Source organism: Salvelinus sp. IW2-2015, linkage group LG5 (assembly GCF_002910315.2).
Source record: "Salvelinus sp. IW2-2015 linkage group LG5, ASM291031v2, whole genome shotgun sequence".
NCBI lineage: Eukaryota > Metazoa > Chordata > Actinopteri > Salmoniformes > Salmonidae > Salvelinus > Salvelinus sp. IW2-2015.
This window is the reverse complement of record NC_036844.1, coordinates 22,191,889-22,217,836: the sequence shown is the minus strand read 5'-3', so window position 1 is coordinate 22,217,836 and position 25,948 is coordinate 22,191,889. Positions and strand designations below refer to the sequence as shown.

At 43.7% G+C, this 25,948-nt stretch overlaps 1 protein-coding gene across 1 annotated transcript; it reads right to left on the bottom strand.

Moving 5' to 3' along the window:
• Positions 1 to 13,648: 13,648 nt before the first annotated feature.
• LOC111964060 (uncharacterized) lies at positions 13,649 to 22,033 on the bottom strand. Its single transcript, XM_023987742.1, has 4 exons — positions 21,971 to 22,033; positions 19,732 to 19,911; positions 16,007 to 16,168; positions 13,649 to 15,719 (listed from the first exon to the last, which is right to left on the bottom strand). Exons 2-4 carry the CDS (start codon positions 19,907 to 19,909, stop codon positions 15,298 to 15,300), a joined length of 762 nt encoding a protein of 253 aa, XP_023843510.1. The 5' UTR covers positions 19,910 to 19,911; positions 21,971 to 22,033; the 3' UTR covers positions 13,649 to 15,297.
• Positions 22,034 to 25,948: the final 3,915 nt, after the last annotated feature.

Sequence of the window (25,948 nt, the reverse complement as noted above, 5' to 3'; positions counted from 1 at the left end):
GATTGCCAGTTCCCAGGGGCAGAGACAGAGCAGAGCTGGCTGTGTTTGTGTAGGTGAGGAACTGGAGCCTGAAAATCAGCCTCACTCAGGACTAGTCAAGAGAGAGGAGGGGTAGGCAGGGAGAAATTGCAGAAAGAGACAAAAGAGAGATATCAAAAGATGAGCAGGGAGAGGGCAGAGCGAGAGAAACTAGCCTATGTTGAAGCTGTAGCAGAACAGAACTGTTAACTTGTCTGTAGATGGATAAGAAGGACCATGCCCTCTCTTCTAAACCTCTGACTGGGTTTACCAAATGCACATGCAGGCATTGAGTTCAAAATCAGAGCTCACACACAAAAAAATGCCTTTATAGGGATTCAAAAACATTACATCATACATTCCAAGCAAAACTAAATGAAAGGGTCGATGAGTATGAGAGTTTCTGGTTTCATTTGAAGTAAATCACATTATTTTCAGTAGCCTTTCCAATGTCAAGAAATGTGTGACTTATTTACCAGTCATAATGCCTTCTTCATACACACTCCACTGTTTGCACACAATCAGAACTATTACAAGCAGTCTTCCACACATAACCCTGTCAACATGATCAGAAAACATCCATGGTCCTTCACATCAGAGGAGGCTGGTGGGAGGAAATATAGGAGGACATTTTCATTGTAATGGCTGGAATGGAATGGTACCAGAAATGTGTAAGTACAATAGCTTTGGTCCAGTTTTTCTCAAGTACTCATTAAAATTGTTACTAGTGGTTGTACTAAATTATCCTCTAATTACACAAGTTGCTTTTGTTTAAATTATGAACCTATCCAGTCAATGTAGCTAGCTAGTAGTAGTAGCTTCTTGACTTCATAAATCTTAGTAAAACAACCAATGGTGTATAGTCGAGGCCATATGCAACCAAAATCAACTTTATTTTGAATTATTTCAATTCACAAGATAGAATTAAAGAGAGCGTCAGTCATCAACTATTTAACCTCTGCAATTCTTGAGCTTGGACGCTGCCATTGGACGCAATGCAACGCAAGCTCAACACGGGCAGTGAAGCAGCGTTCATTAATTTCATAGGAAGCATTTTCTCAACGGTTGATGGCAATGCCGGACACCCGATGGCTATAGTGTTGCAGGGCCGTAACACAGACCTGCACACAAGCCACTCTCAAACTACCTATTCAGCACACACACGGCTCACTTTCCCAGTTGTATAGGGACAAACAGGACTGTCAAAACAAGACAAACATACCAGGTTAGCAGAAAAATTGGTTAATGCTTGCATAGCACACACACACACAAAAAAGCAAAAATATATGACTGTTGTCACCACGCATATGGTGATCCACATCCAATCTGGACATTAAAACACACAACATGCATTCACATTTCATGCTGTACTGATCTACTACTACAGCTCACACACCTGTCAGTTCTCTTGGGGCTCCCGAGTGGTGCAGTGGTCTAAGGCACTGAAAGAAAGATGTGTTGGCATCAAGTAATTGTCTCTGGCCCCCTCCCAGTTTGGGGGAGTGAAGAGGTCTACAGCAAAGTCTCACAACTCAATCGCTGGTTGAAAACTGTTTTCTGCCCCTCCCAAAAGATAGAATTTGTAGATAATTGGCCCTTTTTCTGGGACTCACCCACAAACAGGACCAAGCCTGGCCTGTTGAGGAGTGACGGACTCCATCCTAGCTGGAGGGGTGCTCTCATCTTATCTACGAACATAGACAGGGCTCTAACTCCCCTAGCTCTACAATGAAATAGGGTGCAGGCCAGGCAGCAGGCTGTTAGCCAGCCTGCCAGCTTAGTGGAGTCTGCCATTAGCACAGTCAGTGTAGTCAGCTCAGCTATCCCCATTGAGACCGTGTCTGTGCCTCAACCTAGGTTGAGCAAAACTAAACATGGCGGTGTTTGCCTTACCAATCTCACTGGAATAAAGACCTCCTCCATTCCTGCCATTATTGAAAGAGATTGTGATACCTCACATCTCAAAATAGGGCTACTTAATGTTAGATCCCTCACTTCCAAGGCAGTTATAGTCAATGAACTAATCACTGATCATAATCTTGATGTGATTGGCCTGACTGAAACATGGCTTAAGCCTGATGAATTTACTGTGTTAAATGAGGCCTCACCTTCTGGTTACACTAGTGACCATATCCCCCGCGCATCCCGCAAAGGCAGAGGTGGTGCTAACATTTATGATAGCAAATTTAAATTTACCAAAAAAAAGACATTTTTGTCTTTTGAGCTTCTAGTCATGAAATCTATGCAGCCTACTCAATCACTTTTTATTTTATTTTTTATAGCTACTGTTTACAGGCCTCCTGGGCCATATACAGCGTTCCTCACTGAGTTCCCTAAATTCCTATCGGACCTTGTAGTCATGGCAGATAATAGTCCACAGACCCACTCCAAAAGGCTTTTGGAGCCATCATCGACTCAGTGGGTTTTGTCCAACATGTCTCCGGACCTACTCACTGCCACAGTCATACTCTGGACCTAGTTTTGTCCCGTGGAATAAATGTTGTGGATCTTAATGTTTTACCTCATAATCCTGGACTATCAGACCACCATTTTATTATGTTTGTAATAGCAACAAATAATCTGCTCAGACCCCAACCAAGGATCATCAAAAGTCATGCTATAAATTCTTGGACAACCCAAAGATTCCTAGATGCCCTTCCAGACTCCCTCCGCCTATCCAAGGACGTCAGAGTACAAAAATCAGTTAACCACCTAACTGAGGAACTCAATTTAACCTTGCGCAATACCCTAGATGCAGTCGCACCCCTAAAAACAAAAAGCATTTGTCATAAGAAACTAGCTCCCTGGTATACAGAAAATAACCGAGCTCTGAAGCAAGCTTCCAGAAAATTGGAACGGAAATGGCGCCACACCAACAGGAACTCTTCCAACTAGCTTGGAAAGACAGTACCGTGCAGTATCGAAGAGCCCTCACTGCTGCTCGATCATCCTATTTTTCCAACTTAATTGAGGACAATAAGAACAATTCTAAATGTATTTTTCATACTGTCGCAAAGCTAACTAAAAAACAACATTCCCCAAGAGAGGATGGCTTTCACTTGAGCAGTGATACATTCATGAACTTCTTTAAGGAAAAGAACATGATCATTAGAAAGCAAATTACGGACTGCAAATTCCTCCAAAGCGCAGTTGTCCTGAGTCTACACAACTCTGCCAGGACCTAGGATAAAGGGAGACACTCAAGTGTTTTAGTACTATATCTCTTGACACAATGATGAATATAATCATGGCCTCTAAACCTTCAAGCTGCATACTGGACCCTATTCCAACTAAACTACTGAAAGAGCTGCTTCCTGTGATCGGCCCTCCTATGTTGAACATTATAAACGGCTCTCTATCCCCCGGATGTGTACCAAACTCACTAAAAGTGGCAGTAATAAAGCCTCTCTTGAAAAAGCCAAACCTTGACCCAGAAAATATAAAAAACTATCGGCCTATATCGAATCTTCCATTCCTCTAAAAATTTTAGAAAAAGCTGTTGCGCAGCAACTCACTGCCTTCCTGAAGACAAACAATGTATACGAAATGCTTCAGTCTGGTTTTAGACCCCATCATAGCACTGAGACTGCACTTGTGAAGGTGGTAAATTACCTTTTAATGGCGTCAGACCGAGGCTCTGCATCTGTCCTTGTGCTACTAGACCTTAGTGCTGCCTTTGATACCATCGATCACCACATTCTTTTGGAGAGATTGGAAACCCAAATTGGTCTACACGGACAAGTTCTGGCCTGGTTTAGATCTCATCTGTTGGAAAGATATCAGTTTGTCTCTGTGAATGGTTTGTCCTCTGACAAATCAACTGTACATTTCGGTGTTCCTCAACGTTCCGTTTTAGGACCACTATTGTTTTCACTATATATTTTACCTCTTGGTGATGTCATTCGGAAACATAATGTTAACTTTCACTGCTATGCGGATGACACACAGCTGTACATTTTGATGAAACATGGTGAAGTCCCAAAATTGCCCTCGCTGGAAGCCTTTGTTTCAGACATAAGGAAGTGGATGGCTGCAAATGTTCTACTTTTAAACTCGGACAAAACAGAGATGCTTGTTCTAGGTCCCAAGAAACAAAGAGATCTTCTGTTGAATCTGACAATTAATCTTGATGGTTGTACAGTCGTCTCAAATAAAACTGTGAAGGACCTCTGCGTTACTCTGGACCCTGATCTCTCTTTTGATGAACATATCAAGACTGTTTCAAGGACAGCTTTTTTCCATCTACGTAACATTGCAAAAATCTGAAACTTTCTGTCCAAAATTGAACCCATGCTTTTGTCACTTCTAGGTTAGACTACTGCAATGTTCTACTTTCCGGCTACCCGGATAAAGCACTAAATAAACTTCAGTTAGTGCTAAACACGGCTGCTAGAATCTTGACTAGAACCAAAAAATTTGATCATATTACTCCAGTGCTAGCCTCTCTACACTGGCTTCCTGTTAAGGCAAGGGCTGATTTCAAGGTTTTACTGCTAACCTACAAAGCATTACATGGGCTTGCTCCTACCTATCTTTCCGATTTGGTCCTGCCGTACATACCTACACGTACTCTACAGTCACAAGACGCAGGCCTCCTAAGGGCCTCTAAAAGTTCTAAGCAAACAGCTGGAGGCAGGGCTTTCTCCTATAGAGATCCATTTTTATGGAATGGTCTGCCTACCCATGTGAGAGACGCAGACTCGGTCTCAACCTTTAAGTCTTTATTGAAGACTCATCTCTTCAGTAGGTCCTATGATTGAGTGTAGTCTGGCCCAGGAGTGTGAAGGTGAAMRGAAAGGCWCTGGAGCAACGAACCGCCMTTGCTGTCTCTGCCTGGCCGGTTCCCYTCTCKCCACTGGGATTCTYTGCCTCTAACCCTATTACAGGGGCTGATTCACTGGCTTACTGGTGCTCTTCCATGCCGTCCCTAGGAGGGGTGCGTCACTTGAGTGGGTTGAGTCACTGACGTGATCTGTCTGGGTTGGCGCCCCCCCTTGGGTTGTGCCGTGGCGGAGATCTTTGTGGGCTATACTCCGCCTTGTCGGTGGTGGTTGAAGATATCCCTCTAGTGGTGTGGGGGCTGTGCTTTGGCAAAGTGGGTGGGGTTATATCCTGCCTGTTCGGGGGTATCGTCGGATGGGCCCACAGTGTCTCCCGACCTCTCCTGTCTCAGCCTTCAGTATTTATGCTGCAGTAGTTTGTGTGTCAGGGGGCTAGGGTCAGTCTGTTATATCTGGAGTATTTCTCCTGTCTTATCCGGTGTCCTGTGTGAATTTAAGTATGCTCTTTCTTTCTTTCTTGGCCATGTTCTGTTATAATCTCCACCCGGCACAGCCAGAAGAGGACTGGCTACCCCTCATAGCCTGGTTCCTCTCTAGGTTTCTTCCTAGGTTCTGGGCCTTTCTAGGGAGTTTTTCCTAGCCACAGTGCTTCTACACCTACATTGCTTGCTGTTTGGGGTTTTAGGCTGGGTTTCTGTACAGCACTTTGAGAAATCAGCTGATGTAAGAAGGGCTTTATAAAATAAATTTGAAATCTCAGTGCTAGAGGTGTCACTACAGACCATGGTTTGATTCCAGGCTGTATCACAACCAACAGTGATTGGGAGTCCCATGGGGCGGCGCAATATTGGCCCAGCATCATCTGGGTTTGGCTGGGGTAGTCCGTCATTGTAAATAATAATTTGTTAGTAACTGACTTGCCTAGTTATTTTTTTTCTTTGAAGGCCAGCATCCCGGAGTCGCCTCTTCACTGTTGACGTTGAGACTGGTGTTTTGCAGGTACTATTTAATGAAGCTGCCAGTTGAGGACTTGTGAGGAGTCTGTTTCTCAAACTAGATACTCATGTACTTGTACTCTTGCTCAGCACCGGGGTCTCCCAGTCTTTCTATTCTGGTTAGAGCCAGTTTGCGCTGTTCTGTGAAGGGAGTAGTACACAGCGTTGTACGAGATCTTCAGTTTCTTGGCAATTTCTCGCATGGAATAGCCTTCATTTCTCAGAACAAGATTAGACTGACGAGTTTCAGAAGAAAGGGCTTTGTTTCTGACCATTTTGAGCCTTTTATCGAGAACCCACAAATGCTGATGCTCCGGATACTCAACTAGTCTAAAGGCCAGTTTTATTGCTAATTTAAAATCAGCACAACAGTGTTCAGCTGTGCTAACATAATTGCAAAAGGGTTTTCTAACGATGAATTCGCTTTTTAAAATGCTAAACTTGGATTAGCTAACACAACGTACCATTGGAACACAGGAGTGATGGTTGCTGATAATGGGCCTTTGTACGCCTAAATCTGCAATTTCCAGCTACAATTGTCATTTCATATCAAATCAAATGTTATTAGTCACATGCGCCGAATACAACAGGTGTAGACCTTACAGTGAAATGCTTACTTACGAGCCCCTAACCAACAGTGCAGTTTAAAAAAAATACAGATAAGAATAAGAGATACAAGTAACAAGAAATTAAAGAGCAGCAGTAAAAAATAACATATACAGGGGGGTGCCGGTACAGAGTCAAGTGACTATGCATAGATGACAACAGAGAGTGGCAGTGGTGTGGAGAGGGGGGGAGGGCAATGCAAATAGTCTGGGTAGCCATTTGACTAGATGTTCAGGAGTCTTATGGCTTGGGGGGTAGAAGCTGTTTAGGAGGCTCTTAGACCAAGACTTTGAGCTCCGGTACCGCTTGCTGTGCGGTAGCAGAGAGAACACTATGACTAGGTTGGCTGGAGTGACAATTTTTAGGGCCTTCCTCTGACACTGCCTGGTATAGAGGTCCTGGATGGCAGGGAGCTTGGCCCCAGTGATGTCCTGGGCCGTTCGCACTACCCTCTGTAGTGCCTTGCGGTCGGAGGCCAAGCAGTTGCCATACCATGCAGTGATGCAACCGGTCAGGCTGCTTTAGATGGTCCAACAGTAGAACCTTTTGAGGATCTGAGGACCCATGCCAAATCTTTTCAGTCTGCTGAGGGGGAATAGTTTTTGTCGTGCCCGCTTCACAACTGTCTTGGTGTGCTTGGACCATGTTAGTTTGTTGGTGATGTGGACACCAAGGAACTTGAAGCTCTCAACCTGCTCCACTGCACCCCCGTCGATGAGAATGGGGGAGTGCTCGGTCCTCTTTTTCCTGTAGTCCACAATCATCTCCTTTGTCTTGATCACGTTGAGGGAGAGGTTGTTGTCCTGGCACCACATGGCCAGGTCTCTGACCTCCTCCCTATAGGCTGTCTCGTTGTTGTCGGTGATCAGGCCTGCCACTGTTGTGTCATCAGCAAATTTAATGGTGTTGGATTCGTGCCTGGCCGTGCAGTCATGAGTGAACAGCGAGTACAGGAGGGGGCTGAGCACGCACCCCTGAGGGGCCCCTGTGTTGAGGATCAGTGTGGCGGATGTGTTGTTACCTACCCTTACCACCTGGGGGCAGCCCGTCAGGAAGTCCAGGATCCTGTTGCAGAGTGAGGTGTTTAGTCGCAGGGTCCTTAGCTTATTGATGAGCTTTGAGGGCACTATGGTGTTGAACGTTGAGCTATAGTTGATGAATAGCATTCTCACATAGGTATTCCTTTTGTCCAGGTGGAAAAGGGTAGTGTGGAGTGCAACAGAAATTGCATCATCTGTGGATCTGTTGGGGCGGTATGCAAATTGATGCAAGTTGATGTGAGGCATGACCAGACTTTCAAAGCACTTCATGGCTACAGACGTGAGTACTACGGGTCGGTAGTCATTTAGGCAGGTTACTTTAGTGTTCTTGGGCACAGGCATTATGGTGGTCTGCTTAAAACATGTTGGTATTACAGATTCGGACAGGGAGAGGTTGAAAATGTCAGTGAAGACACTTGCTAGTTGGTCAGCGTATGCTCGCAGTACACGTCCAGGTAATCCGTCTGGCCCTGTGGTCTTGTGAATGTTGACCTGTTTAAAAGGTCTTACTCACATCGGCTGCGGAGAGCGTGATCACACAGTCTTCCTGTACAGCTGGTGCTCTCATGCATGTTTCAGTGTTATTTGCCTTGAAGCGAGCATAAAAGTAGTTTAGCTCATCTGGTAGGCTCGTGTCACTGGGCTGCGACTCCCTTTGTAGTCTGTAATGGTTTGCAAGCCCTGCCACATCCGACAAGCGTCAGAGCCGGTGTAGTACGACTCGATCTTAGTCCTGTATTGACGCTTTGCCTGTTTGATGCTACGTCGGAGGGCATAGCGGGATTTCTTATAAGCTTCCGGGTCAGAGTCCCGCTCCTTGAAAGCGGCAGCTCTAGCCTTTAGCTCAGTGCGGATGCTGCCTGTAATCCATGGCTTCTGGTTGGGGTATGTACGTACGGTCACTGTGGGGACGACGTCAATGACAGATGTGGTGTACTCCTCAATGCCATTGGAGAAATCCCGGAACATATTCCAGTCTGCTAGCAAAACAGTCCTGTAGCTTAGCATATGCTTCATCTGACCACTTTTTTATTGATCTAGTCACTGGTGCTTTCTGCTTATATTTTTGCTTGTAAGCAGGAATCAGGAGGAAGGAATTATGGTCAGATTTGCCAAATGCAGAGCGAGGGAGAGCTTTGTATGCGTCTGTGTGTGGAGTATAGGTGGTCCAGAGTTCTTTTCCCTCTGGTTGCACATTTAACATGCTGATAGAAATTTGGTAAAACTGATTTAAGTTTCCCTGCATTAAAGTCCCTGGTTACTTGTAGCGCCGCCTCTGGGTGAGCGTTTTCTTGTTTGCTTATGGCGGAATACAACTCATTCAATGCTATTTTAGTGCCAACCTCTAAGGTGGTATGTAAACAGCTATGAAGAATACAGATGAGAACTCTCTCGGTAGGTAGTGTGGTCTTCAGCGTATCATGATATACTCAACCTCAGGCGAGCAATAGCTAGAGACTTCCTTAGATAGTGCACCAGCTGTTATTTACATAAATACATAATCCGCCACCTCGTGTTACCAGACGCCACGGTTCTATCCTGCCGGTACATCGTCGTTCAGCCACGACTTCGTGAAGCACAAGCTGTTACAGTTTTTAATGTCCCGTTGGTAGTTTAATCTTCCCCATAACTCTGCGATTTTATTGTCCAAAGATTACACGTTTGCTAGCAGAATTGAGGGAAGTGGGGGTTTATTCAATCGCCTTCGAATTCTCAGAAGGCAGCCCGCTCTCCAGCCTCTCTTTCTCTACCTCCTCTTCACGCAGATCATGGGAGTCGAGGCCTGTTCCCGAGGGAGCCGTATATCCTGCGTCTCGGGCTCGTCAGAGTCATGAGAGAAGAAAAAGGATTCTGCTAGTCTGTGGTGAGTAATCGCAGTCCTGATGTCTAGAAGTTAACAATGTTAACAATGTGTACACTGTATTTCTGATCAATTTGATGTTATTTTAAATGGACCAAAAAAAATGTGCTTTTCTTTTAAAAACAAGGACATTTCTAAGTGACCCCAAACTTTTGAACGGTAGTGTGTGTGTGTGTATATATACACTGCTCAAAAAAATAAAGGGAACACTTAAACAACACAATGTAACTCCAAGTCAATCACACTTGCACATTTGTGGCCTGCTGGAGGTCATTTTGCAGGGCTCTGGCAGTACTCCTCCTTGCACAAAGGCGGAGGTAGCGGTCCTGCTGCTGGGTTGTTGCCCTCCTACGGCCTCCTCCACGTCTCCTGATGTACTGGCCTGTCTCCTGGTAGCGCCTCCATGCCTGGACACTACGCTGACAGACACAGCAAACCTTCTTGCTACAGCTCGCATTGATGTGCCATCCTGGATGAGCTGCACTACCTGAGCCACTTGTGGGGTTGTAGACTCCGTCTCATGCTATCACTAGAGTGAGAGCACCGCCAGCATCAAAAGTGACCAAAAACATCAGCCAGGAAGCATAGGAACTGAGAAGTGGTCTGTGGTCACCACCTGCAGAATCACTCCCTTATTGGGGGTGTCTTGCTAATTGCCTATAATTTCCACCTTTTGTCTATTCCATTTGCACAACAGCATGTGAAATTTATTGTCAATCAGTGTTGCTTCCTAAGTGGACAGTTTGATTTCACAGAAGTGTGATTGACTTGGAGTTACATTGTGTTGTTTAAGTGTTCCTTTATTTTTTGAGCAGTGTATATATATATATATATATATATACAGTGGGGAGAACAAGTATTTGATACACTGCCGATTTTGCAGGTTTTCCTACTTACAAAGCATGTAGAGGTCTGTAATTTTTATCATAGGTACACTTCAACTGTGAGAGACGGAATCTAAAACAAAAATCCAGAAAATCACATTGTATGATTTTTAAATAATTAATTTGCATTTTATTGCATGACATAAGTATTTGATCACCTACCAACCAGTAAGAATTCCGTCTCTCACAGACCTGTTAGTTTTTCTTTAAGAAGCCCTCCTGTTCTCCACTCATTACCTGTATTAACTGCACCTGTTTGAACTCGTTACCTGTATAAAAGACACCTGTCCACACACAATCAAACAGATTCCAACCTCTCCCACAATGGCCAAGACCAGAGAGCTGTGTAAGGACATCAGGGATAAAATTGTAGACCTGCACAAGGCTGGGATGGGCTACAGGACAATAGGCAAGCAGCTTGGTGAGAAGGAAACAACTGTTGGCGCAATTATTAGAAAATGGAAAAAAGTTCAAGATGACGGTCAATCACCCTCGGTCTGGGGCTCCATGCAAGATTTCACCTCGTGGGGCATCAATGATCATGAGGAAGGTGAGGGAGCAGCCCAGAACTACACGGCAGGACCTGGTCAATGACCTGAAGAGAGCTGGGACCACAGTCTCAAAGAAAACCATTAGTAACACAACTACGCCGTCATGGATTAAAATCCTGCAGCGCACGCAAGGTCCCCCTGCTTAAGCCAGTGCATGTCCAGGCCTGTCTGAAGTTTGCCAATGACCATCTGGATGATCCAGAGGAGGAATGGGAGAAGGTCATGTGGTCTGATGAGACAAAAATAGAGCTTTTTGGTCTAACTCCACTCGCCGTGTTTGGAGAAGAAGAGTATGAGTACAACCCCAAGAACACCATCCCAACCGTGAAGCACGGAGGTGGAAACATCATTCTTTGGGGATGCTTTTCTGCAAAGGGACAGGACGACTGCACCGTATTGAGGGGAGGATGGATGGGCCATGTATCGCGAGATCTTGGCCAACAACCTCCTTCCCTCAGTAAGAGCATTGAAGATGGTCGTGGCTGGGTCTTCCAGCATGACAACGACACGAAGCACACAGCCATGGCAACTAAGGAGTGGCTCCGTAAGAAGCATCTCAAGGTCCTGGAGTGGCCTACCAGTCCCAGACCTGAACCCAATAGAAAATCTTGGAGGGAGCTGAAAGTCCGTATTGCCCAGCGACAGCCCCGAAACCTGAAGGATCTGGAGAAGATCTGTAGGGAGGAGTGGGCCAAAATCCCTGCTGCAGTGTGTGCAAACCTAGTCAAGAACTACAGGAAACGTATGATCTCTGTAATTGCAAACAAAGGTTTCTTGACCAAATATTAAGTTCTGCTTTTCTGATGTATCAAATACTTATGTCATGCAATAAAATGCAAATTAATTACTTAAAAATCATACAATGTGATTTTCTCGATTTTTGTTTAGATTCCGTCTCTCATAGTTGAAGTGTACCTATGATAATAATTACAGACCTCTACATGCTTTGTAAGTAGGAAAACCTGCAAAATCGGCAGTGTATCAAATACTTGTTCTCCCCACTGTATATATATATATATACACACAGTGGGGAGAACAAGTATTTGACACACTGCCGATTTTGCAGGTTTTCCTACTTACAAAGCATGTAGAGGTCTGTAATTTTTATCATAGGTACACTTCAACTGTGAGAGACGGAATCTAAAACATAAATCCAGAAAATCACATTGTATGTTTTTTAAGTGATTAATTTGCATCTACTGTTTGTACAGATGAATGTGGTACCTTCAGGTGTTCGGAAATGGCTCCCAAAGATGAACCAGACTTGTGGAGGTCTCCAAATTTTTTTCTGAGGTCTTGGCTGATTTCTTTGGATTTTCCCATGATGTCAAGCAAAAAGGCACTGAGTTTGAAGGTAGGCCTTGAAATACATCCACAGGTACACCTCCAATTGACTCAAATGATGTCAATAAGCCTATTAGAAGCCTCTAAAGCCATGACATAATTTTCTGGAATTTTCCAAGCTGTTTAAAGGCACAGTCAACCTCTGAAATAATCTGTCTGTAAACAATTGTTGGAAAAATTACTTGTGTCATGCACAAAGCAGATGTTTGTTAACAAGAAATTTGTGGAGTGGTTTAAAAACAAGCTTTAATGACTCCAACCTAAGTGTATGTAAACTTCCGACTTCAACTGTACCTACAGGCTCAGACTCACACACACACACTCACTTACTTACCCATCAGCGCAACACCACCACTAAAATAGGCTCCTTGACTCTCCCCCACTTCTCTCCTTTCTTATCTCTCATTCACAAATTCACTGGCGACATCAACAATTTATCAAGGTTACTATGGTAATGGTTTCCGTCCAATGGGAGAAGGGAGTGGAGTCGTGACAGTAGAGGGAGCGTTGGGGAGAGGAAAAGAGAGGGGGGGGGGTAAGCTTTGATTAGAACAGTGCAACCCAGGTGTAAACCAACCTTGTGCCAATCTACTAATAGGATAGATATAGGCTATATTCAACCATATCTTTAGATTATTTATATTTACCAAGTAGTGGTTTGCTTGCTGACAGAGGGGACATCATGTTCACAGCGAGTCCTGCCTGGCCAACCCTAAAACCTGCCTATGCATTCAGAAAGACTTCAGGAAAGATGTGGGACAGTTCTGAAATGGAGAGGTATATTCAGAGCCATCTGATTGTCAATGAAGAGAAGGTTAGCAGTCCCTATAATGAGTCTGACATATACCCCAGGATACCTACTGTCAACAACAGACAGGATTCAGATTTCAATCATGTCCAGGGGTGTTAGACACTCCCATGACAAATAAGAACATCCCCACACAAACACAAGCCAGTAACTATGGAAAATATTGACATTGGTCTAGACAACTTTTCTTTGATAGGATGGAACCCTGCATAGAGTAGTCAGATATACACTATGAAGATATACACATTCCATTACAACAAACATCATCGGGGGACGATCTCATTGTTTTTGGTTTAAGAGAAAATCCCTAGACCTCTACTACAGTAGATGCCTCATTTGATAATAAGATGTTCCCACAGGCTGAATTTGGGTAGCAATTGATTTTATGGTACTGTTTCGACTGGCATTTACCTGGGAAATAGTATGGCGTTAGGTACTTAAAACAATTAAAACACATTTTCATAACCTAGTACCAAATGGTGCCTGTTGTGGGGGCTTGTTTAAATGAATCCCAAAGAAAACAAGTAATTCATACCGTAGGTTATTACTGGATAATTACCATGTACATTCTAAGTTAATACCTGGTCATGTGTGGTCATCTTGTGGTTTTGGATGAAGACCATTTCCTGATGATGTTGGTTGGAAATTAACCTAGAGGCAGAGATGACGGACACCAACACATGCAGCAGATAAGTGGGAATGAGAGTAACTGGACTGGACACTTCTGTTCTGGAACAGAAAGAAAATGCATGTACACATGTTTTACAAATACGCTAAAATAGTTTAATGAATAAATAGCATCATAAACAACAACAATGAAAAGTCTGATTCATAGAGATGGGACTGTGACCCTGGAATAAGAGAAGGAATGTCTTCCTATGTACCTGAGGAAAAGATTGAGGGACGGTTTCCCGGACACATATTAAGCCTAGTCTTGAACTAAAAACAATCTCCATCGAAAATGTTTCCTAGTCCAGGACTAAGATTAATCTGTGTCCAGGAAACAGGCCTTGAGGGTATAAGCGGGTAAGGAAAACCTGATTCTAGGCAGCCATCTTAATTTATCAAGTCAATATCCATGGTCCTACCGTCACATGCAACCAAGCACCATCAAGGAGCTTGTCTTATTGGTTACCTTCAAGTAGGATAAGCATACATACAGTGGTTTGTGCTGTAATGTAGACGTCTAAAGATGCCAAACCGGGATATATTTTCACAGTGATCTGAGGTATCTTGTGACCAATAGCAGTGTCATTTTATGAAACAATAAATATTTAAGCACATCAAATATTTAATACATCATATTCAAATATGATTAGATAGCAAGTCATTTAAAGGAAAGAGCCATGTATTTACACTACCTACTGTGGAAAGGAAAGACTTCATATCCCCACTCAATCTTTCCTATAGTAGTAAACAACCATGCTAATAAATAGTTCCTCAATTTGTGATTAAAGCCATAGTGGCCATAATAGAAGCCAAATGGGCTTTTTAAATTTAATTTCTCAAAGGAAACTCCAGTTTCAGTACACTTCAGGTAAATCTTCCATAGAAATCTGTGATTTGTTTCCACCATTTGGGAAACTTAAAGTGTCACTATGGAAGACTGTGCAAAGGGTTTAAGAAGTTAAAATAATGCATACGTTAAAAAACAACCTGTTAAAAGAATCAGAAAAACCTTCCTCTAGGGATTTCTATGTTAACTAGAAGAGGAGAGTAGGTGATTGTACAAACATGAGCTATGTTAGGATCGCAATGTTGAGCAGTCTGAACTTCTGCTCATTGAACATATTTTCTGGTTCTGAACTGTTACAAACCATTTGCTGATCCGGAACATTCCCCAGTGGTTATTTTGCAGTAATGTAAACAGGGTCAAAGCTTGTTCCCATTGATGAGCAGGAAGGGCATATAATTTGCGTCACACATCGATTATAACATACAGACTCTCACTTTCCCTGGTCACACAGACAAAAATAGCTTAACCGTGTTACATTCTTGTCACACTTTTCCAAATATCACAGCTAGCCAAATAACGATTTATCTTGGTCGAGTCAAGTGTGAGACGCTGGGCATAAACTCCCACAAGGAAAAATGGGTAAATGGGTTATTGACTTGATGTTGTGCAACTGTACATACCCCGAGAAGGCATGTTTTAGGCAGACAAACATTAAAACAACATTAGGAAACGTATCTGGTCTCTTTTTTGGCTCCTGACTGGATTCCACCAGCTTGGTCTAGTGAAGCAATAGGGATTCAAAACATGACCAGGGCAGGCGCCAGCACTGCTGTCTAATTAAGTCTGTTACAGGCCATGTGTGGTGTGATCCTGGTTTGCATTCTAGTCTGAAACTAAGCCATTTTGGGCCACACATTCAAACCTTTACCCCTGTAGTGGTCCAATAAACCCCTTTAGCAGTCTCCACTTCCACCCACCTCCCCCTGAGTCAGTTCAGGCAACACGTCTCCTACCCCCTCCTCTTCGTCAGACTGTCCCACTCCCTGCTCCCTGGGGGTAAGGGGTTCTGTGTCACTGTCGTCCCACTCCACCACAGCTGTGTAGTCCCTCTGGGTGGAGGTGGGGTCCCCCAGGCTGCTCAGGCTGATCACACCGGCCAGGCAGGAGAAGAGCAGGCCCAGCATGGTGATGTAGAAGCTCTCCCCTGGGTAAGGCTTCATCCCTGCCGCCCCTCCCTGGCTCCTGGAGCCAGACCAAGGCCAGGTCCAGCCCCCTACCCATTCCCACAGTGGCACAAACTTGCCCTCCTGAAGGTTGCAGTGGATGATGTACAGGCAGGCCCCACACACTCCCAGAACAGACAGGAGGAGAACCACTGGGGAGAGAGGAAGGAAGAAAATAGAGAGAGTGGGTAAGAGAGAGAGAGAGAATGACATACTAATTAATCCCAGAGAGAACTGCAGAGAGTGATGTAAGCTAACATGGCTCGTCATTCTATGAGTGTTCATATTTTGAGAGACCTGTGAGTGCATTCTTCTTCAAGTGATGACAGTATTGTGATAAGCCCTCAGTGAGTGAGACACAAAAAACAGATAAAGACAGCAAAAGAGAACAAGAGGAGGAAGAGAGAAAAATAAAAATGAGACAGAGAAGTTAGGTTACCTGTGGAGATGTGGAGTAACACCACCAGTCGAGGGTGGGACATCCCAGTCCCCAGGAAGTCCAATAGGAAGGAGGAGCTGGAGAGCAGGACAGCACTGTAGCACAGAGCCGCCAGGGCATAGAGCAGCCACACCCCCCAGCCATTTACGCCACCCAGGGGACCTGCAGGGAGGGAACGCACACATACAGTGCATTCGGAAAGTATTCAGACCACTTGACTTTTTCCACAATTTGTTACGATACAGCCTTATTCTAAAATGTATTAAATTGATCAGGGGGAGAGAAAAAAATCTACACACAATACCCCATAATGACAAAGCAAAAACAGGTTTGTAGAAATGTTGGCAAATTTCTTAGAAACACAACTGAAATATGACAGTTACACACAGTACCAGTCAAAAGTTTGGACACAACTACTCATTCAAGGGTTTTCCTTTATTTGTACTATTTTCTACATTGTATAATAATAGTGAAGACATCAAAACTACAAAATAACACATGGAATCATGTAGTAACCAAAAAGTGTTAAACAAATCAAAATATATTTTATATTCTTCAAAGTAGCCACCCTTTGCCTTGATGACTGCATTGCACACTTTTGGCATTTTCTCAACCAGCTTCACCTGGAATGCTTTTCCAACAGTCTTGAAGGAGTTCCCACATATGCTGAGCACTTGTTGGCTGCTTTTCTTTCACTCTGCGGTCCAACTCATCCCAAACCATCTCAATTGGGTTGAGGTCAGGTGATTGTGGAGGTCAGGTCATCTGATACAGCATTCCATCCCTCTCCTTCTTTGTCAAATAGCCCTTATACAGCCTGGAGGTGTGTTGGGTATTTGTCCTGTTGGGAAAAACAATTATAGTCCCACTAAGCGCAAACTAGATGGGATGGCGTATCACTGCAGAATGCTGTGGTAGCCATGCTGGTTAAGTGTGCCTTGAATTCTAAATAAATTACAGACAGTGTCACCAGCAAAGCACCCCCACACCATAACACCTCGTCCTCCATGCTTCACGGTGGGCACCACACAAGCAGAGATCATCCGTTCACCTACTCTGCGTCTCACAAAGACACGGCGGTTGGAACCAATAATCTCAAATTTGGACTCATCAGACCAAGGTCTAATGTCCATTGTGCGTGTTTCTTGGCGCAAGCAAGGCTCTTCTTCTTATTGGTGTCCTTTAGTAGTGGTTTCTTTGCAGAAATTCGACCATGAAGGCCTGATTCACGCAGTCTCCTCTGAACAGTTGATGTTGAGATGTGTCTGTTACTTGAACTCTGTGAGGCATTTATTTGGGCTGCAATTTCTGAGGCTGGTAACTCTAATGAACTTATCCTCTGCAGCAGAGGTAACTCTAGATCTTCCTTTCCTGTGGCAGTCCTCATGAGAGACAGTTTAAAATCATAGTGCTTGATGGTTTTTGCAACTACACTTGAAGAAACTTTCAAAGTTATTGAAATGTTCTGGATTGACTGACCTTCATGCCTTAAAGTAATGATGAACTGTCGTGTCTCTTTGCTTATTTGATCTGCTCTTGCAATAATATGGACTTTGTCTTTTACCAAATAGGGCTCTCTTCTGTATACCACCCCTACCTACTCACAACACAACTGATTGGCTCAAACACATTAAGGAAAGAAATTCCACAAATGAACTTTTAACAAGGCACACCTGTTAATTGAAATGCATTCCAGGTGACTACTTCATGAAGCTGGTTGAGAGAATGCCAAGGGTGTGCAAAGCTGTCATCAAAACAAGGGGTGGCTACTTTTAAGAATCTCAAATATAAAATATATTTTCATTTATTTAACACTTCGTTTACTACATGATTACATGTGTAATTTCATAGTTGATGTTTTCACTATTATTCTACAATGTAGAAAATAGTAAAAAATAAAGAAAAACCCTGGAATGAGTAGGTGTGTCCAAACTTTTGACTGGTACTGTAAGTATTCAGACCGTTTACTCAGTACTTTGATGAAGCACCTTTGGGAGCGATTACAGCTTTAAGTCTTCTTGGGTATGACGCTACAAGCTTGGCACGCCTGTATTTGGGGAGTTTCTCCCATTCTACTCTGCAGATCCTCTCAAGCTCTGTCAGGTTGGATGGGGAGCATTGCTGCACAGCAATTTTCAGGTCTGTCCCGAGATGTTCGATCGGGTTCAAGTCCGGGCTCTGGCTGGGCCACTCAAGGACATTCAGAGACTTGTCCCGAAGCCACTCCTGTGTTGTCTTGGCTGTGTGCTTAGGGTCGTTGTCCTGTTGGAAGGTGAACCTTCGTCCCAGTCTGAGTTCCTGAGTGCTCTGGAGCAGGTGGTTTTCATCAAGGATCTCTCTGTATATTGCTCCATTCATCTTTGCCTCGATCCTGACTAGTCTCTCAGTCCCTGCCGCTGAAAATTATCCCCACAGCATATGATGCTGCCACCACCATGCTTCACCGTAGGGATGGTGCCAGGTTTCCTCCAGACGTGACGCTTGGCATTCAGACCAAGTTTCATCTTGGTTTCATCAGACCAAAGAATCTTGTTTCTCATGGTCTGAGAGTCTTTAGGTGCCTTTTGGCAAACTCCATGCGGGCTGTCATGTGTATTTTACTGAGGAGTGGCTTCCGTCTGGTCACTCTACCATAAAAGGTCTGATTGTTGGAGTGCTGCAGAGATGGCTGTCCTTCTGGAAAGTTATCCCATCTCCACAGAAGAACTCTAGAGCTCTGTCAGAGTGACCATCGGGTTCTTGGTCACCTCCCTGATCAATGCCCTTCTCCCCCGATAAATCTTCCATTTAAAAAATGGAGGCCACTGTGTTCTTGGGGACCTTCAATGCTGCAGAAATGTTTTGGTACCTTTTCCCAGATCTGTGCCTCGACACAATCCTGTCTAGGAGCTCTACAGACAATTCCTTCGACCTCATGGCTTGGTATTTGCTCTGACATGCACTGTCAACTTCGGGACCTGATATAAACAGGTGTGTGCCTTTCCAAATCATGTCCAATCAATTGAATTTACCACAGGTGGACTCCAATCAAGTTGTAAAAACATCAAGGATGATCAATGGAAACAGGATGCACATGCGCTCAATTTCGAGTCTCATAGCAAAGGGTCTGAATACTTAAGGTATTTCTGTTTTATACATTTGCAAAAAAAATCTAAAAACCTGTTTTCGCTTTGTCATTATGGGGTATTGTGTGTACATTTTTTATTTTATCAATTTTAGAATAAGAGTAACGTAACAAAATGGGTAAAAAGTCAAGGGTTCTGAATACTTTCCGTAGACACTGTATAGACATTTACAGTACACTCACAGCTGCTCACAGACTAGTGTGCTCAAGCAGGGAATACACACAATTGCATATGGACAATGCAAACATAGAAGAATAGAATAGAGACACATGTTATCAGACATAGCGTGAGCACATTTTAACAGTGTCAACATGACACTTGTCCCCCAATCCATCCTTTCCCCAAAACACATGTAAATATTGGACTTTAAATATTGTCTTCCTGTATTATACTTTTGCTAAAATGCTTATTATATTCTACTGATTTACTTTGTTTATATTATTTTATTTCTTATTGATGTTGCATTGTCGAGAAGGAACCTGCAAGCAAGCATTTCATTGGACGGTGTATACCATGTGTACATACGACCAATAAAACTTGATAAGAGTGAAAAGACAATCCTCAGTACAACACTTCTTCCACATCCAGTCTTGCCCCTACCTGTGTCAGTGAGGTTCTGGGGAGCATGCAGTATGAAAGCCACACCATAGATGAGCTGTTTGCCTCCGGGGTCAGTGTTGTTCATGACTTGGATCCAGTTTGGGTCGGCGATGGATGTGCACAGTGACACCAGCGTAAAGCACTGGCACACCGCAGCCGGAGACATGCTCAGAGTCATGGCTGGAGGGGAGACACAATGGACTTACCAATAACAATTTTTACAAATGATGCTGTTTTTCAACCTCAGAGACTTTGCAACAGCTGCCAAATGCATAGATGTGATGCCAGCATTTAGGCTGGGTGTTGTGCTAGTCTGGACTCTGGATTTTTTTTTTACTGTTTCAGACAAGCAATGTGTATGGTTATGTTAGATGTATAGTGAACAAAAATATTAAACACAACATGTAAAGTGTTTGTCCCATGTTTCATGAGCGGAATTCTTTTTCCACAGAAATGTTCCATACACACAAAAAGCTTATTACTCTCCAATTTTGTGCACAAGTTTGTTTACATCCCTGTTAGTGAGCATTTCTCCTTTGACAAAATAACCCATGCACCTGACAGGTGTGGCATATTAACCTTGAGGTGGGGAGAATAAAAATCCACTATTTTGTCACAATACTATGTCACAAGTTTTGAAATAGTGTGCAACTGGCCTGCTGACTGCAGGTATGTCCACCAGTGCTGTTGCTAGAGAATTTAATGTTAATTTCTCTACCATAAGCCACCTCCATCATAGTTTTAGAGAATTTGGCAGTACGTCCAACCGGCCTCACAACCGCAGACCACGTGTAACCACGTCAGCCCAGGTTCTCCACCTCCAGCTTCTACAACTGCGGGACTGTCTGAGACCAGCCACCAGGGCTGCTGATGAAATTGAGGAGTATTTGTGTTTGTAATAAAGCCCTTTTGTGGGGAAAACCTGATTCTGATTGACTGGGCCTGGCTCCCCAGTGAGTGGGCCCAGCTCCCAATTGGGTGGGCCCATGTCCTCCCAGGCCCACCCATGGCTGCGCACATGCCCAATCCATAGATTAGTTCATTTATTTAAATTGACTGACTTCCTTATATGAACTGTAACTCAGTAAAATCATTGAAATTGTTGCATTTATATTTTTGTTCCGTATAATAATATGATTCCAATGTAAATACAGTTTACACCTACAAAGTAAAGAGAGATTATGCACAAAATAAATAGCCTAACTAAGAAGCACAGTGTTCTGGTGCAGGTTGTAGGAACATTAACACTGTAAACCTAATGTTGGGATACCTAAAATGAGAGAGCTGTTGAAAGAACAGCAATATTTTCTCGGAATCAAATTAGCTAACATTGTTAGGTAATGCATATAGTACTTAACCCTTCCCTAACCAGCACCAAGCCTAGCCCAATACACTACAAAGTCTGTTGGAGACTAAAATGTAGACTCGCTAACGTTACGTGCTATTCAGGGATAACCAAATAATACAAATAAAAACGTCATGTGACACAACAGAATCGTCTATTGTTCAGCATATTGTCTGAAAAGCTAGTTATACATGATGGGTGTGTAAAATTAGGCATTGCGAAATGTCACATTTCCAACTCCTCTCGTGCCCTGAATTAACTCAGATAATAAATTATCAATCAAGTAACTAGGTGGCCATTTAGAATGCACGCGCACAATAACAACCCTACCCAAGCTACTTCTATGGCTAACGTTACTTACCGAGCTAAAAAAAAAAAAAAAACGATGAAATCCACGAACATATAATTATTCATATATATCTCAATGACTGATAGGTGTGGCTAAAAATATATTGTTTCTTAGTTGACGTAATCTCAATCCATTTCAACACGGAATTATCTCGTTTGTATTTAGCCAAAGATAATGGATATACTGACAAGATTACATGTCTCTCCGCCCTAAAAATGGGAGTTGTTGTCCACAAAGGGGCTGTCTAGTTCCCGCCTATCCTTTCTATGCTATGCTACTGCCTCATCACATGAATGAATATGCATGACCATCTCGAGGCAACTCCAATAAAAAGTGTTTTTTTCTCAAAGTTGCCGGGATGTCACGTGTCCTACTAATATCTGTACACTCATAACAATTTAAGCATTACGAAACTTATATTCGATCAAATAAACCTCACGTAGTATATAAGGCATTCATATTTTAGTTGACCAAATTCGACATTGTCATTGACCTACATACAAAACGACTTGCTTGGTGGGCGAAACAACGAAAAATAACGCAACCTGCTGGGGGAGACAGATTTGCCGCCGAGTTGATCCTCTCTTTTCCTCTTCCTTTCCTTCTTCTTCGATTAGGTGTAACGGCGGTTGGCATCCAATAAATGTTGCATTATCGCCACCTACCGCCACCTTCCTTATACTTTGCTTGAAAAAAGTAAATAAACAAACAAATACCCTACCTTCTAATTTTAACACTACACTCACAATTTCTTCAAAATAACACCACCCTACTCCACTATTTACATCTATTTAGTCCTACCTCAGGCCAACAACATGAAAGGATGGGACACCACCACTTATCACACCATGTAACTCTTCTGGTGTCAAGTCTCGCACACCCAAATACCTCTCTGCAGCTGCCACCACAACCTCAATTTAATGTGATTTACGTTCCATCCCTGCAGTACAGGTGATAACCATTGCTATAAATGCTAAAAATCCAATCTTGCTGAAACATATCACTTGTTGACCTATCCCTATGTACTGGTACAGATCTACTACTCACACCCTTCCTCTCAGGACCCCTCCCCCTTGACCCATCTTCCTCTCCTTTCTTCACTGCCCCAGCATATGACAACTTCTGCACTACTCTAACACTGGAAACCTCAACCTGCCTCTCTCACACAAACATTTCTGATCCCCAGCCCCATTGGCACTCCTACAATGAACACATACCACTACTTTATCCAATGCTACACATTTCGTTGTGTCATGCCCTTCTGCACACTTCTCACACCTAGGAACCTTCCTCCTACACACTGCTGCCACTTGCCCATAAGCTTGACACCTGTAACAATGTAATGTATTCGGACACTAAAGCTCGTACAGGATAACTTATATATCCTAACATCACTATGTCCGGCAAAGACTCAACATCAAAACTCAAAAGAACAGATAATGACTCTTCTGTTTCACCACTCACACCACCCTGTCTGCGTCGCACCAAACGACAAGCATCACAAACACTGTGAATCTTCCCCTTAAAATGGTCAACTTTTCCATTTACTGCTACCCCAGTAATCACTCCTTTCAATGGCACCCTTTTCTTGGGAGAAAAACTATTTACCTTTCTTGTCCTCATCCGTTTAACACAGCCTTCACACAGCCTAACACAGCCTTCTCCCTCTGACCAGCAGAAACACAAACAATTATCACAAGACCACTTCTGATTACCCTCACCGATTCCACAGCACCATCTCTGTTTTCACCCACAAATGGATCAGCCAAAAGGCAAGGGTCCACTTTTCCAAAAATTTCACTCCTGCTGTCACACACTCATCTTCATGCTGACCGTCGGTAAAAGCCTCGGCCTCTGAGAACTTCACCACACCTACCACCTCCGATACATCGACCTCATTCACTTCCAGTTCTCCTCCTGTCTTCAGCTCACTCTGCTTACACTTTCTACCATTCTTCTGGTAGATAATACTGCACTTCTCCTGACATACATCTTGTTCTTGCCTTCTCAAGGGACGGCATTTAACCTTTCTGAACCACCCATCCCGGATCCGGGATAATTGTCATCAGAAACGCTGACTAGCATAGGCCTAGCCTAGCGCCACATGTATATAATATAATATAATTTCATGAAATCACAAGTGCAATATTGCAAAACACAGCTTAGCCTTTTGTTAATCCATCTGTAGTCTCAGATTTTGAAATTATGCTTTACAGCGAAAACAATACAAGTGTTTGTGTAAGTTTATCGATCGCTCGACAAAACAATAAGTACACCTAGCATCAGGTAACTTGGTCACGAAAATCAGAAAAGCAATCAAATTAATCGTTTACCTTTGATGATCTTCGGATGTTTTCACTCACGAGACTCCCTGTTAGACAACAAATGTTCCTTTTGTTCCATAAAGATATTTTTTATATCCAAATACCTCTGTTAGTTTGATGCGTTATGCCCAGGAATCCACCGGAAAGAGCGCTCGCGACAACGCCGACAAAAATCCCAAATTATATCCATAATGTCCACAGAAACATGTCAAACGTTTTTTATAATCCATCTTCAGGGTGTTTTTCAAATATCTATTCGATAATATATCAACCGGGACAGTTGGCTTTTCACCAGGACAGGGAGGAACAATGGCCGCCTTTCTCTGTTACGCAGAACTCACTCTGAGAGCCCCCACCTATCCACTTACGCAATGTGCCCCTCCATACCACATCGCAGTCCCCAGTGGAGATTTTAGCATGTAAATCTTGTTGGGGCAAACTCAACCCCCAAAAATTGGGATGCATGCCAGCAAAGCATCTACACAACACAACACTAAATAATACACTCATTGCACTATAATGGTGACAAACGGTGCCCACAAACTGTTTGGGCTTACATAAAGCTGTACCAATAGCAGAGCTTTCTTTTCGGCTACACCTGGCTCTCAGCGGAACCTTGTCTGGCAGCGAAACAGTTCATTCATCCTCATTTACTGTCTTTAAAAAAAAACATGGCTGACTTGCTTAATAAACAAATGTGGATTCTACTGACAATTGAGATGTACAAACTATGGCATAAGGGGACAACAAGCAGATAAGAGGAAATACTTATTTTTTTTGTGGAAGGACCACCAGGGGGCAGGCTGGTCCCACGGATAGTAGCCCAGCCTGTGAGTCAAGGTGATCAGAGGCAATTAAGCACAGCTGACGTTACTAATGACCTATTCGCTTCCCACTACAAGAGAGAGGAGGGAACCGGTAGTGGGGGAGACTGAGAAACAAAAATAATTATTGCTTCTCCAAAGGAGAGGACTTACCGGACGGAAGGGAGAAGAAGAGGACAAACTACCTATTGGGAATGGCAACCACGGATCCGCACCACCACCCGAAGGGGGCTCTCCACGAACGGATAGTTAAGGTGGCGACACACCCATAATTTACGTTATAGTTCAAAGTTACTCACGTTGTGTTCCTTGTTCCTGTAAAGAAGAAGATTTGTGTTTTCCTTGTGAGATCATTCTTGATTGTGTGGGATTGTTTGAGAGGAAATAAATACCTCAGTAGAGAACTTTGTCCAATGTAAGAACCTGCTCCCGACTCATTTATTCCACCTTTCCGCTTTAGAGCAACCTCAAAGTACTTGGTCAGCTCACATTGGTGGAGAATGCGGGAATTAGGTGAACGAGTTACACAAGGAAAAGTGAGGAAAATGAAAATATCAGAGGAACTATTCAAGAAAGATGGATAACGCTCTACTACAACAGTTGATCACGGCACAGCAGACAACCATAGAACTCATGCAACAACATCTGAGCCGGCGAGAAGAACTGAGAGTGAAGCCGAGAGCGGCTGCTCACGCCATCTTACCTCGCCTCTCAAAGGAGGATGATATTGAGGCTTTCATCATAACATTCGAAAAGACGGCCACCTTGGAAGAGTGGCCCCCCACAGAATGGGCAAGAGCGTTAGCCCCTCTTTTGACCGGGATAGCCCAGGAAGTCTACTATGACCTGGACCCCCGCGAAGCTGCTGACTATGGGCGACTAAAAACCAAGATTCTGTCCCGGTACCAACTGACTGCCCGCGATAGAGCTGTAAAGTTCCATAAATGGACCTACATGGCCGACCAAGCTGTGCGAGCCCAGATCTACGACTAATGAAACAGTGTCTGGTACCCGGAAAGGGAGTAGGGCATGTCGTAGAGACTCTCGTAGTGGACAAGATTTTGAGGGAATTTTGAGGGAACCCATAGACTTAAAAAGGGTCATGGGGCAAACAAACCCGTCATCAGCCGGCGACATAGCCCAGGCCGTGGAAATGTACTGATCTACATGGGAGTTGTTAAAAGGGGACAAGGATGACCGTTCCCCGATTAACCCTGGCACGTCCACCACAGAAACAACCAAACCCGCTCCTGACGTGGGAGAAATTATCACCCACACAACAGGGTCGGTGCTATAAATGCCAGTCTCCGGACCATTACGGCCCACAATGTCCCAGAAAGGACGAGTCCATGGCCACCGAGTCATCGCTGCCCTT

Coding starts and splice junctions, on each gene's coding strand:
- LOC111964060 (XM_023987742.1), bottom strand. CDS start 19,909: ATGACTCTGAGCATGTCTCCGGCTGCGGTGTGCCAGTGCTTTACGCTG. Junction 16,169..19,731: donor CCAGAACCTCACTGACACAG/GTAGGGGCAAGA, acceptor CCCTCCCTGCAG/GTCCCCTGGGTGGCGTAAAT. Junction 15,720..16,006: donor GTTACTCCACATCTCCACAG/GTAACCTAACTT, acceptor CTCTCTCCCCAG/TGGTTCTCCTCCTGTCTGTT.